The 15116-nt window shown below is 36.9% G+C and overlaps 1 protein-coding gene across 1 annotated transcript in view; it reads left to right on the top strand.

Moving 5' to 3' along the window:
* RANBP17 (RAN binding protein 17) overlaps positions 1-15116 on the top strand; it is a 164526-nt gene that overhangs the window by 84179 nt on the left and 65231 nt on the right. Inside the window, exons 15-16 of the mRNA XM_069772834.1 lie at positions 1596-1669; positions 11411-11491. Coding sequence (XP_069628935.1) covers positions 1596-1669; positions 11411-11491 — 155 coding nt within the window. The remainder of the gene's footprint in view (positions 1-1595; positions 1670-11410; positions 11492-15116) is intronic.

Genomic DNA, 15116 nt, shown 5'->3' with positions numbered 1-15116 from the left:
TAATTAGAAGGTATTTTTATATTTGACTATATTATCGCTGCTATGTTTAATTACTATAAATAACTTCACATTTACAGTGTGAACATAATATTTTGCAACGTTTGAAGGATTGTATTGTATATTTGTTCATATTTTGATTGTCCTTTCACTACTGAGTTTTGTCACAATCAATTACATTCATACAATTATAAAAGGATAAGTTAGTTTACAAGTTAAGTTATCTTTGATCTTGGTGCAATTTCTGGTTAGAACTGCAAGTTTATTTATTCATGCCTTTATTATGCTCGGATTTAAAACGGAAGTCTTTGGGACATGAAAATACAATTTTTATTGTCTTATTTATTACTTGTATTATTATTATTGACTACCTCAGAGGTAGAATACTGCTGGTTTGGTTCTTAAGCAAAGTCATGGGATTACATCAGTAGCAGAAAGGAAGTTGGTACAAGCAAGTTTAGGTACAGTGACAGAAGTACTGAGACAGCTAAAGTTCCTTGGTATTTGTGTGGAATATGTAATGTCAGCGAACAAAATTGACAGCTAGATGGCACCAGGCTTTCACCGCTGGGTAACTGGGGCTGCATGTGCTGTGCTTGGTGCTCCAATTTCAGACCTTAGTGATACTTGACTCGATCACATCATATGGAAGAATTACATATAACCCGTAATATTTGGGTTAGTGTCACAAAAGGTTAAAATGACTGAAATGAAACGTACTGACTGGTAGATCTGTGTTTAGCCCAGTCATAAGCAAAGAGCAGTTACTTGAGCTCAGGGTAAAGTGAGTTGGCAGAGAATTGTAAAAGAAATTTTGCAGTACATGTCTCCCTTCTGTTTCTGAAGTTGATTTAACCCAACTAAATGTTTTTATCAGAACTAAATGTTAGCCTACTAAAACGACCAGAAAATTTTATGAAGATTACACAGTAAGGAAAAAAAGATACTTGATGTGTTCTGTGCATTTGTTATTGCGTCATAACAGCAGTTTGATCTGATAGGTAGGGTGCTGGGAAAACTTGGCTGGTAATACATGTCTGGGGTCTGAATTAAAGGGGAAAGGTATACAACTACAAGTTACTTGGCTGCCAAAGCCTTTGTTCTCCCTTCAAGAACACAAAACCGAATGTCTGAAGAGTACCTAATTTACCAGATTTTATGACTGGCAGCGCAAGAACTTTCAAACGCAGGCTAAAGGACAGTGTTGAATCGCATCCCACTGAGGACAGAGACCAAGAGAAGACTCTTTCTCCATCCTTTTGCAGTTTTTTATAATAAAACAGGTTTTTTAATAGGGACTGTATTGTTCTGTGAACAACAAAGTGAGTTTAATGTGGAAAATTTGCATCTCCTTTGTTGGAAGAAATGTATGCAAGGACAAGTAAAAGCCTATCGGTCCCAAATTCACAGAACGCCATCGGAGAGTGTTGTAAGCCTTACACTTATATCTTACAAATGCTTCAGCTAGGTTGGACAGACAGGCATTTGTGCCTGTATTTTTCTCATGCAAAATAAAATAGGGAAAGTTTTAGAATAACTGAAAATGTTGGTACTTGTGAATGTCTGTAATATGCTACTGTTGAAATGTTTATTTCCAGGTGTATGCCCGAATGTCCGAAGTCTTAGGAATTACAGACGACAACCATGTTCTGGAAACATTTATGACAAAAATGTGAGTTTGTGCTTGGGTTCTATTCTGTATGTATTTTGTTTAATGTTTACCTAAAATCCAAGTTGTATTTTGTTGTTAAGTTTGCTCTTGCTAGAAAAAATGTTTTCCATAATTTTTAAATATTTGAAGTAAGGGATAACCATTCAGAAACACCCATAGCTTATTTTCTGAAGTTACTGCAGGCCCCTAAATAAACACTTACAGCTAGATGTATCCTCCACAGTGCCGGCATCCCTTCTCAAAATGGTTTATGGGGGAATAGAGCTGAGATTTCATAGACTGTTGTTCAGTGACCGCCTGGCGTGAGCAGTCCCCATCCCTCCCCACTTCTCACTCCGGCACTCTCAGATGTCAGTGGAATTGCCTGTAAAGCTTCATGGTAATTTACAGCGGGGAACTGACCAAGTTGAACTAATCTTTCTTTCTTTTGGGGAGGCTCTTTTGGATTGCTTTTTGGCAAGATCTGGCAAAATTTGCTCTCTGAAAAATACAGAATCACAGGGGAGGATTTTAAGGCCTCATACTGAAGGAGACAAGGGTCGTTATTATCAGCTGTCTTCTCATCGCTGGCATTTGGCAGAATAAGATGGTGTGTTATTCTGGCAGATAAGTGTTGCGATACTTTCTCTTCAGAATAATCTTAGAAAATTACTCTGGAGAAGCTGCCTTTTTCTCATGCCTCTGTTGCAGCTGCTTTCCTTGGGTGCCAGGAAAACTACCAGATTTTGTCTTTTATTACTTATGTCCTTCATGAGATTTGATAGTTTCTCCTGACTCAAAAAGAGTTTCATCTAAAATCAGTTTTGCTCTTGAAGCAAAACAAAATGGTCCCTCTGAAAAATTGTGAATATCCACTAAAAAAATCTGGGAGTCCCCAGGAGACAGTGAGTTCTGTGCATGCCTGGAGAAAGAGAAACAAGTACCTTACCTCTTGATTCTGCAGTGAGGAAGATGCTACACCCTGTCATTTACTTCATGTCCTCTAAATCTGACCTACAAGACCTTTAAATACTTTCAGCAGACTTTGACCTACAAGAGAAACATCTCTACTGGTGTTGCCTGTTTGGACAGTATGAAACATGACTTGTCCTTTGCTACCGTGACTACCAACCTTGAGAAATAGTAGCAATTAAGACAAGGTCATTTTCTAATATGACTTAACTTTTCTGTGGAAAACAAGGGCATAAATGCTTTGTTTCCTTGAAACCAGAAGCTGAGTATTATATCTTGCCTTAGGACAACAATAGTACCCATCAAGACTTGATATTTATCTGCAGTATGCTTTGAAGACAGGTAAATGGAGGGTGATGAATGGGAAAATATTGATGGATACTTATTGTACAGTTTCTGGAAGCAGTCCATGTCATGGTACTAGATGGCTAGGCTTCATTTTGTTGTTTCAAACTACAGCAAAACTTGAACAACTGAGGAAAAAGGGGGTAAAGAGGACTGGTTTTGGGAGACCAGATGCATCAGTTTGCTTCTCTTTTTCTACTTGTTGCTGCCGTTGAGAGGAAATCTCTGTTGCCTATGCCAGTTGAGGAGATAACATATCATTTAACAAGATGTATGATAAATACTATGCATGTTTAGATTGGATAGGGCTGTATTTGCACAAGTATTGTAAATTAAGAAAAAAAACGTAGTCAGGGTTTTAATGTTACATGGAAGATTTTGAAAGAAAACTAAGTACATAAAAAGCAAAAATCAGTGCTGCTTTTTAGATTACACACTCTGTATTTTTATTTTCTCTTTCCTCATGGCTTACTGTATTTTCCTAAAAACATGGATTGTTCCTTGATTAGATTGAAGATCAATTTTATTTTACAGAATGGATGTTACAGCTTGAAATGGACAATTCAGTCAGTAGCTTTAAGAGTTAGCTGTGAAACCGCTGTATAAACACATTCATGTTTGTGTCAATTAAAATAAACGAGCTTCTCCCCAGTGATAACATGCCAGTTGGAGAATCTGGGTGTGAAACCATAACATACTGATATATAATACAAAAACTATGGTCTGATGGGACAATCCAGTCTGGCAGCATTTCTGGTGCTCTGTTACTGAGAATAATCTTAGCACATTTGTAACAGCAGTGGGCAGGATATATGACTGTGAGACCATTCACCTTTTTTTGTTGTGGATGTAGTCAGTATTTTTAATCACACTGTTATTTTAGAAAGCCACTAGTCTACTGTTCTGTCTTACCCTACAGATCCATTTTTTTCTATAAGTAGCTGAAATTTGTAATATGTTATTTGTTAACATCAGGTTAAAAGGAAACACTAGGGAATTCTTAGTGTGCATTTTCTTGTTGATGTGGTGGTATTCTTGTATAGTAACTGCACAGTGTTCGAGACTGTATAGTTTCTGTTTTGTTAATGCCAATCATTATGTGAAATAGAGGAGTTACACTTGAAAGAATGTTGTTGCCTGGTTAATGGCAACCAGTCTTTCAAATTGGAAAGTGTTGGAGAAAGTACCTTATTGTAATCTGCCATTAGCACTGTGGGATGATCAAAAGACAATGTCAGGTTATTTCCTTCCACTTTGCCATTAAAGAATCCAATGAAGGATGCATGCAGGAAGCATTTTATACTTAGCATGAGGAGTAAACATAGCAATTGAATTTATGGTAGTCAAACAAGTTGTAGTCTACCAGGACATATTAATTATTTTTCTGTTCTGCTGTTAGAGACTTAACCTCTTTTTGTGATAACTTACTGGTTGACACATGGAGTTTCTAGTTTCGTGAAGTCCAGTATGAGCTCAGTAATGTTTAGGTGGATAAATGGCATTTTGCTTTGATTTCCTGAGATTTTGAACACATTTTCTGTTGAGCTGTCTTTCCCCAGATCTCTCTGTTTTCAGTAGTTCACTTTCATGTATGTAGCTTTAATCTGTTCTTTTGAATTCATTAGTAGCAGGTTTGCAGCGGAGGATTGGTGATGAAATTCAGTGAGTTCTTTCATTAACAGAAAACAATTTGAAATACTTGTGTCAGCTTCTAGTAGCTGCAGTAGCCACCGTTCAGTTTATGGACTAAAGGCTGTGTGAAATATTCTTCAACATACAGAAGTATTATGAGATTTGTCAGTGTAATAGGTGTCCTTCAGACCTTCTGACTGTTGTTGGGAGTACTACTGCCACATCAGATCCTAGACCTTTTATCACCTTCCCATTGGAAGTTAATGAATGTGCCTTTTACTGAATTCCTGTTAAATCAGTTCTGAAGGGACAGAGTTTTATGTAGTCAGAATATCCATTAATGGCTGTATTTTCATCTCAGTCTTACCAGCAATTTTATAGGATGGTTCCCTTAGCATCCACTGTCTTTGCTTGCTTTGACCATCACCTTATAGGATGTATGTGGGGAGGGGAGGGGCCAACTGAAGAAACACCTAATCTCAAACGAAATTTTTCTGTTATGCACGGCATCTTAAGTCTTCTCGGCTGTGTTCAGCATCGTAGCAACAGTAGAGTAGGTTCATGGAGCGATAAGCTGGGAGGAGTTATGTGAGGGTGAGGACAGGCAAGAGGGAGCAGTGGGATTTGGAAGGAGCTAGTAGGGTTGCAGTGGATGACAAGACTCTGGAGAAGGACCATGACTTAAGGTGCCAGCCTGTCTCCTTAGACTTTTTTCTACTTAACCTATTGCCCTGAGGTACTGGTTTTCAAAGGCACAGACTAATCCTCCGTCTCTATGGAGTTCTCTGTCCTTGTTGCTCCTAATTCCTCTCCAAACAGCCACATCACATGTTCTTATGCCTCTTGGCCTACTTGAAGTGGACCAAGGCCAGGACTCTTAAGGCAAGGAGTGAGACGCTGTACCCAAAACCAGTAGTAGTCCTCTCCTTCCACTGGTCATCCCTTTGAGCAGTAGCTGCCTACCTGCCTTGATCCTTCCCTGTATAGGTAAGAAGCAAGTAAATATTTAGACTGGAGTAGTTTTAGGTCCATCTGCTCCTTGAGCCTGTCCTGGGCATTTGGTGGAAAGTATTTTGTATTTATTTTGGCTGCAAGCACCTTTCCTTTTCTTCGCTTACTCTTTGTGAGCCTCCTCTGGTTCCTTTCAATTACTGTCAAATTCATGTGGATGTGATTTATCATGAGGCGGATTTACAAAATATTTGCCCAAATATTTAGTATTTTTGGTCATGATAAAGTAATTGAAACAAGAATAAAAGATGCATATCCAAACATTACTGTTGGATGGGGTTTTGCCCTTTTTTTTTTTTAACTGCTGTAATGATTTCGCTATGGTGGATGCACATACACATACATATAAATAGAGAGATTTTCTATGTGAAAATGTTTAAGTAATACATACCTATAAAAAGCCTGGATCTCTGAATGTTATTCTGAACACTCATAGTGATATGACTCCATTAATCATAGCAAACTAAAACTTGGCACTTTAATTCATGACAGAACATGCATTTTTTTAACTATTCACCTTTGTCCAGCACTAATGAAAAGTATATATCCGATCAGTGTCATTGAGCCACAGAGAGCTTTCATTGTAAATGATGATAATCTACAAGAAATAATTAAAACATGACTGTACAGAGCTTTCTTGCCAAGAAATTGCTATCTTTGTTATTACTGAAACTTAAGTACCACATAAGGAAGAGATATTCAAAGTCTTTTTAGGGGATTTGGATGCCCATTTTTCTTGCACTGTAATGGGAATTGGATAGCACACACCTTAAGCAACTTCAAAAGTTTTGTTTAAAATGTATGGGTTTTTTTTAACTTTATGATTATTATAATGCAAGTATATTTGTAATATCTTTAACTTGAGACTGAGACTGTTCCTAAATTTACATGGTTCAGGCCTTCCAATTCATGTCATACTTATGCAAGCTTAAAAGCTTTTTACTCTCTGCTTTAATTATTTAAAAAACAACAAGAAAAAAAAAATCAAATAAAAAACCAAACAACAACAAGAAAAAAAAAAACCACACCCAAACTTGCTGATTTACAGCAGTCGTCATCTCTTCGGCTGGAAGCAACTTATCTTTTGCAACTGCTTCTTTGTCGTATTACCAAACCTCCTGTGCGCGTGTGGTACAGTAACCTACATGTGTGCAGGTAGCGTAGCATTCCGAGGATTCCTCAGCTTTATTGTGATAATGAACCTGCCTGTTACATTTCAGAGAAGGGGTTCAAGGTCTCCTGGAAGGAGGATGGATGAATTCTTTGGGCACTTACAAATGGCCTGTAAGGAATATTTGAGCACCTTGGCATGCAATGATAAATGGAGAAGGTACCCACCGTCCGTGTGACCAAATGGATTTTCTCTCTTTGTACAGTGTACACTCACTCTTCAGCACTCCCTTTTCTGTGCTGACTGTGCTTTGCTTTTGCTTTTCTACCTTGCATCCCTGATTCTGTCTCCTCCTCTAAAATTCTTTTTTAAATTGCACTGCAGGTTTTTCAGTTCTCTCTTGGAAGCTGGGCGTTCCACTCCTATGCTCCAGTAGGATCATTTCCCATCCACTACTGCCATGCAGACTGCTACGCCTTGTACGAAGGGCTGTCCTTCGCTGTGCAGCACACGGAACTTTTAAGAGCAGTGTGATACAGTCCCTGTGTCTGAAGAGGTGTTTCTCCAAATCCTAAACTGGACAGGACAGGAAATTAAGGACAGTAGAATAGGTTGGGGGTGGGGGAAGTCATGGAATGGATTGAAGAGGCTGGAAGTGGATATCTTTACCTTGATTCTTTCCCTGGCCAAATATCATAATGATTTGGAACATGCAAAGAATTTTGATTCTTCTGTGGATGATATGGTAACCCTTTTCCCAGACGACTGTAAACGGGAGTATATAATCATTATTTATCTTCTCTTTCTAGATTTTAGGTTAAAAATACACAGCCTCTTGAAATAATACTTTTCAGTCACTGTATTAAGGGAAGAGATGTCTGGTGTGCTGATGGAAGTGCATTAGTAAGCAGTCGTGGTGACAGACAGTCTCATAGCAAGCTGGAGAGTTTGGAGGTTGGAAAGCTGGGAAGCTTCTTTCGTGCAGCTTTTAGAGGCTAAGGTTTTATTCTTGTCTTCTTACTAAAGGCAAACTAAAAGCAAATATTTCAAAGCATACTGGATTCTTAATGCTGTTTCATTTAAATTTTTCAAATTCTCAGCTTTTTGGCATGGATCAGTGTTAGTGTTGCTCTTTTGGTTTTGTGTGTGTGTGTGTAGTTCAGTATTTTGATACTGGTGTTGTTACTGTCCTGGTTTCAGCTGGGATGTAGTTAACTGCCTTCCTAGTAGCTGGTACAGTGCTGTGTTTTGAGTTCAGTATGTGAAGAATGTTGATAACACTGATGTTTTCAGTTGTTGCTCAGTAGTGTTTAGACTATAGTCAAGGATTTTTCAGCTTCTCATGCCCAGCCAGGGCACCTGACCCAAACTGGCCAACAGTGTATTCCATACCATGGGACGTCCCATCTAGTTTAGGAACTGGGAAGGGGGGGGCAGGGATTCGCCGCTCGGGGACTGGCTGGGTGGTGAGCAATTGCCCATCGTTTGTACATTTCAATCCTTTTATTACTACTGTTGTCAATTTATTAGTGTTATCATTATCATTATTAGTTTCTTCTTGTCTGTTCTATTAAACCGTTCTTATCTCAACCCTCGAGTTTTACTTCTTTTTCCTGATTTTCTCCCCCATCCCACTGGATGGGGGGGGAGTGAGTGAGCGGCTGCGTGGTGCTTAGTTGCTGGCTGGGGTTAAACCACGACAGTTACCAAAACTGGAAATACTCTGCCATTTTTTCATTTCCACTTTTTCTGTATGTGCCTTTAAAATGTGTTCAGTGCTCATCTACCATAGATGTTTTGGTGAATTTGGCATTGGCGTAGCTTTTGATGAAGCTCTTATTTTCTGTGACTCATCTGAAACTTTGTGATTGGTTCTTTGACTCTGTTTCATTTAGTTCATATTTTAAATCAATAACCCACCTGAGAGAGAAAGAGGCAAGGACACTAGGACTTGGATTTAAGCGCTGTCTTGCCATGATTTCTCCAAGAGCTGTAAATTTTTCTTCTCTTTCATTCCTTGGCTTTTCTTTCTTATATAGTGGAAAACTGCTTTTTGTATTATGAGATTCCTCTCTAGATCTTTAAAAATTTTCTCAGATACTTATAATGTTTTGTAGATGTTTCTTAAAATACTACATTTTATGTGTCTTGCCTGATATTGGTAAGGCAGAAACAGAAATGGGAATTGCTACGATTATAATTGAAATTTTTCAGCCTCTGTTCACTCACAAGTACTTTCTAGCTTTTCTATTATTACTCCATCTTTCAGCATCCAAATACAACCATGAACTGAAAGAATGAATTCAGGGTACCAAAGTACCCTGAATGTTGGATGAAGAGCCTTCCTTATACAGTTTTAATTTTCTCTTCAAGCTGTCACTGTGACGTCTTGTTTTTCTTTAAATGTCTTGTATCTGGCTACTGAAGGACAAAGATTTTGCTCTTTTGCAAAATAGCCTTTTTATGATTTTGATATTGATGTCAAATCTGGGTAGTCCAAATTCATTTTTATTGCTTTGTATGGTATATACTTGTTAAGGATTTAGTGCAACTATAAACATCTCCAGAACTCCCTGTAGTAGGGATAAAGTGTGAATTATGGACTTGCTAGAATGGGCTATTTCTTTAAGGCAATCTGAACCTCTGTAGCTCTTCATAGAGATTTTATAAAGTAAATCAATGTTTGTTTGTAAATCTAAATTGAAGAATACTGCTTTGGTAATTGCATTGTTATTTGCCTTTTCCTGAGCAAATAATACTAAACAGTTAGATGCTTTAAACTGCATTCTTGAGTTTATAACTTCCTGAAAAAGAGATTTAGTTTATGTGGTGTAGTACATTCCTTACCCTGTGAATATGTAAAAGCACTAATCAATGCTGATTTTAAGGCGTTTAACATCTCTTCTTCAGGTTCTATGTTCCCAAAATTTAAATCCTACTGCAGCCCGGTATAAATAGCTGGTACTGATTATACTTCTTACATCATGGTCTTTCTTCAATAGATCTTACAGCTTAAAGTCAGAATCATTATGCATATTCTACAGACAAGGAAACTGAGGCATGCAAATCTGAAATGACTTATTCTTGGTCACCTGGCAGTTTGAGATAGACCCTAGCAGTTTGATATCATGATCAGAAATAGGTGCCAGGGCTTCTGAGCCAGGAAGTTGTGCTGCCTTTTCATTTGGATGGACTGTGTTTCAAAAGGCTGTGATGGCCTGTTTTTATTTCTCCAGATGAATCCAGTATCAGAAACTCTGCTGTGAACCTCTACGCAGCATTATCTCCCTGTCTGGAGGAAGGGGGCATTCAACTTTCTTTTGGGTTTTCGAGCAATTGAGGGTGATGGTGGATGTCCTGGAAGAGTAGGGCACAGTACTTGCCTACAGAAAAGGGAACTAAGAGGACGCAACGTGTTATACGCCTGTCAACCTAACTTGGATTCTCAAAGGAATACTAGAAAAAAGTTACTAGTAGTCAGCGTATAATTAAGTGGTAAATGCATTGAGCTGCTTGGGGGAGGGGGCAATTTCTTCTTGGACTCATTGGCTGGAGTTTACAACAGAAACAGAAAGTATCAGACATTCAGACTTGAGTAGGATTGTTGGCACTGGCCTGCTGACATTCCCCTAAGAAAGCCGGGAGACGACAGCCTGCAAGATCAGTGAGTCTTAACTTACTGTTGTAACCACTCCTCGTTGGAAAAAAGATTACGTTCCTCCGCGTTACCGGCTTCAATTTACCCCTTCCATCTGAAGGCTAATGCCGCCTCTTCCCCTCCTAATAAATCGAGTAGGTGCACCCAGCAGATTCCAGCCCAAGTCACTCGGGTGTCTTTGCGCCGACCTGCACCCAGGACGGCAGGAGCTGCAGGGCGTCCCGGCTCCGTGCTCCACGGCTCACGCTGAACCTACGGAGGGTAGGAGAGCAAGGGTTAGCTGCGTGGTTTCACTGAAAGGCTAACTATAAGGAGCTGCTGTCAGAAATAGTAGGTTGTTTTATGTGGTGTTCCCCAAGGCTTGATCATAGGTCTAGCATTATCTTATATCACAATTTATGCATTGGTTCCTTAATCAGAGTGCGCCTCCTAAATGTCTGAGAGGGGTTCAATTAGGGAAATGCAGTATCCCCTATGTATCTTGACTTTAGTTAAGTGTTTGGTGTAGGGAAGAGTTAAAATAGGGTTTAGCACAAGAACTGCAAGGCAGAGTTTCACTGGGAATTGGTATATCAGTAGCTCTGTGAATTGGCCCTTAGTTTTTCTGTGCCCCATTTCTCCTGTGGAAATTTTCCTAGGGAATTTATAGCAATTTGTTTTTATCTTGTGAAGAATTGGGCAGATAAATACTACAGAAGTTAAGTGGCCAGATACTGTGTTGAGAAGTGAGTAAGATAGATATAAGTAGGGGTAAGCTTCAGATAATTTATTTCATTATGACAGATGATGGATTTTTTTAAAATGAATGTATTTTTTACAATATTACAAAAATGTTTGAATCCTTTGTTCAGGAAAAAGACATGGCACATTTTTATAGCATTTCCTGTCTCATAAATGGAAAATCTTAAGACATATCACAGAAATACATTCGTAGTATAATGTGCTACTACTCTGAGCTTTTGCACTGCACTTCTCAAAAAGAGGAAAATGTATTATAAAATCTCACTTCCTTGTTTTGTTTTGTTTATTCTAGTGTTACAAACCTTAAATACCGGGGAAGATGTGAGCCGGTGATTTCAAGAACACTTCAGTTTCTAAATGACCTTTCTGTTGGATATCCTTTTTATTGTATATGGCATAACATATTATTTGAAAATAATAAGGTAAAAATTAATATAAGACTTTTGATGTTTTGTATGCCACATTTTCAAACCAATTACGATATTAATATTTATTCATTTTGGTTTATCTTTTTCTATGTATAGTTTTTAAAAGGTGTGCTTATTTCCACCTACTCCTTATCAACAAAAGAGACATCATATAACTAGTTGCTTATGGTCATCTGTCTCATTCCTAATGTTCTTGAAGTCAATCCCATTGATGAGTTCAACAACATTGAGAACAGGCTTGATTCTGTTAGCAGTTGAGAACAGGATTGGTTCTACTTTGAGGATGAGTCAACCAAGATAGGAAGCACAAGTTAGATTTTTAAACACAAGCCTCTTCACATGTTTTGTCTTTGCCTGATTCTAAGTTCCTCACTGTGTCAGTGTCATTACTACTGGTAAAACAGCCTGATTTTGCATGTGAATTTTTGTCTGGGTTCAAGTATTTTTGTGAAATTCTTACCCAAATCATGGATGCTAACTTGCTGTCTGTTGCAAACCTTTTGTATCTTGTTCTAATATTCACTCGCTTATCGTCAGTTGCAGAAGAATGTTTGCTCTTTGAATTTTCAGTCAATCAAGCAAGAAGATTTAAAAAAAGTAGTAGCTGGTTTTTATGTGACACAGTATTTAAAAGTATATGACAGATAATAAACCACCAGGGCTCATGAAAACATTCAATATTGAAATCCTTCACTATTTTAAAATAAAAACAACTTTTCAGTAATTTTCTAGAGGAGATTGTTAGACAAGCAGAGGGGAAGGTACCTGGAATATGACAGTTGGTATCATTTTATTTCTCTGTAGAACTCTAATCATATAAGAAGAATTTTAATATATTTCCTTGAGTTGAAAGATGAGTGTGGGTTTTCACATTCTGTAAGTGAATTTTGTTTAATGAAAATCATACAATGTGTACTTCTATATGTTTACTTGAAATACCATTAAGCAGCTAACTTGATATTTTAAATATGCATGTGTTTATGGTCTCCTGGCATCACAGAAATAGGACTGAAAAGGACTTGAAACTGAAACATTACTAAGGAATTTGACAAAAACAGAAGGGGAGACATTTATTTCATTAATAACATTTATGAAGGGACTAATGAGCTCTGTCCTCTTTAATACTTATTGCTTCAGTGGGGTTCAAAACACTTCCAAAATAACCAAGAATTTTAACACGGGGCACCTAACGTAAAGTGCTTACCAGTTTATTTATGTATGTATACTTGCTGAAATAATCAGCCTCATATTACTGCTAAAGCCAACAAGCATCTAGCATTTCATGTTGTCTTCTGGAGGCTTTCAAAGGCATGTATTCACATGGTAGCTCTCAAAAATGAGAGTCAGTATAAACTATTGGTGCAAATAATACTTTCCAAGGCTGAAATGTCTGGATAGTTTTAGTTTTCGAATTACTCAAATTATATCTGCAGTAAATGAGTTTCTGCTCATGAAATAGATATAATAATATCAGGACCTAGAAAGGATGAAAAAGTAGATATTTAATAACCTAAGTTCTCCTGAAGAGTAGAACTGTGATGAAACTGTGGTTTTTTTCTTTGCAAAAACTTGCTAACTGCTGCAAGAGCAGTTTCAGACCCCTGTGCATAGTCAGGATGTAAAGCAGCACTGCCTTCATAAACATACATCTTAAACTTCAATGTGAAATGTTTATAGACTAGTAAAAAGAGAGATTAACTAAAAACATAAATACCAAAAATTTAGGCAATTACTTTTCGATGGAAATACTTCAAACAAAAATTCTGAGAACAGTAGCTTTTCTGCTTAGATGGGTGGGGTTGTACAAAGACAGCTTTAATGCTGGTTCACTTCACCGTGATGTTGTATTAGTTAAGTTTAAAATTGTGTTCCCTGGCAAACCATAAAAGATTTCAAAAGTATTAGACACCCACTTTTGTGCTGGAATTTAATATGCAACTTTTTATTGGAAAATAATCGTCCTTGTCTGGCAAAATCCACCATGCAATATTTCTGTTAGTAGGCATAATGCAATAAAGACAGGGAGGGCTATTTATCACTACAAATTTTGAGGATTTCAGGATTCTTTTTATTATTTTAATATATTTCTTTGGTATTAAATCAGAAAAATGATAAATTACACCTGTCGAGGCTGTTTTTCCTTTTTCCCAGAAAATGATGTACAACCCAATTTCACTGGTCATTTTGGCTTTTAAAGATATGTATTTTTTTCCTATTAAAAACTCTACCAATAGTTTTTTTTTAATAATAATACTGAAGTACTTTTTATTTCAAACATATGAAGTAGTTTATAACTACTTCCTGGCATTGCAAACTTTGGCCTTTTCACATTATATTAGGAGGTTTTTAAAAGGCATTAAGTATATATTGCTTTGAAAGAAATAGTGTATTGTTAAGATGCTGGATCCAGTGGATCAATTTTCAGTATTTGATATAGATTAAATTGTGGCTAGCCTGAAAGGTTAAAATAATAATTTATTTAATTTCGGTACTTTCCTGTACATCAGTCAGCTTCTACACAGTCTTAGAAATTGGTATTTTTTTCTTTTTTTATGTGTATAATAGCCTTTTTCTAAAGGATAATCTAGAATTAAAAGCAAACCATAATTCCAGCAACTGTACTATGTAAAAGGAAAAAAAAAAAAGAAAAGAAAAAACATAGGACAGTATTAACAACAAAGGCAACAAATGATTGGAGCTGGTGTCATGGTTTACATTACTTTCACAATTATTCCAGGTTTGCATATTTCGAAATATATTAGCCCAATTTGATTTCAAAGCTCAGTTATTTGAATTATAAATCATTATGTCCCTCCTAGCTGATCAGTCGTGAAATATCTTTGAATTCATTTACATAATGGAATATGTTAGTCATTCCTTTATGTCTTTGAAGCCATAGTGCTCTCTCATGCATGTTTAGTTCTTTCTAATAATTAACTTTTCCACTGTATATTTTTGTAGAAAAATAACTACAGTTTCATTGTTATTTTCTACAATAACTTGGGGTAAAATATTTATAGTCTCTCAAAAATTCTTTATCCATGTCTTTGTTAGCTTTATGTTATGAAAGGCTCTCCCTTGTAATGGGTGGGGGGGGAACAACTATGTAGCTTTGCAATATAAAACCAGGTAATATGTGTCAAATGTTATAGATTGACAGAGGAACATCATCTTAAAACTAGATTAGGAGATTTTCCAATAGCAGCTATAAAACCTATTCTTACACTTTTACCTGTTTAAAAAAAAAATTAATCCATTTAAAATGAAAAGGGAAATTGTTTATTCCCATAAAAGTAATCGAACTCTTCAGTCAATTACGTGGAGTAATGGCAGAGTGAAGCAAGCACTCAAAACAAAAAAAAAGGAAAGAAAATAGTAACAATAATAAGTGTTACGGGTATTTGTAAAACCTTCTGTGTTTGTACAGGACTGTAGGCACTACTGTACAGTCTAAAGTTATGCAGTCGTACTGATTATTTCTTAAGAACTTGATCAATGTCAGGGATCAACAGTGTTCAGTAAACTAATAGTTTTTATACTATTCATTGTAGAATGTACAAGCCCGTAAGT

Source organism: Haliaeetus albicilla, chromosome 27 (assembly GCF_947461875.1).
Source record: "Haliaeetus albicilla chromosome 27, bHalAlb1.1, whole genome shotgun sequence".
NCBI lineage: Eukaryota > Metazoa > Chordata > Aves > Accipitriformes > Accipitridae > Haliaeetus > Haliaeetus albicilla.
The sequence above is the reverse complement of the archived record's forward strand: the minus strand, read 5'-3'. Positions and strand labels throughout refer to the sequence as shown.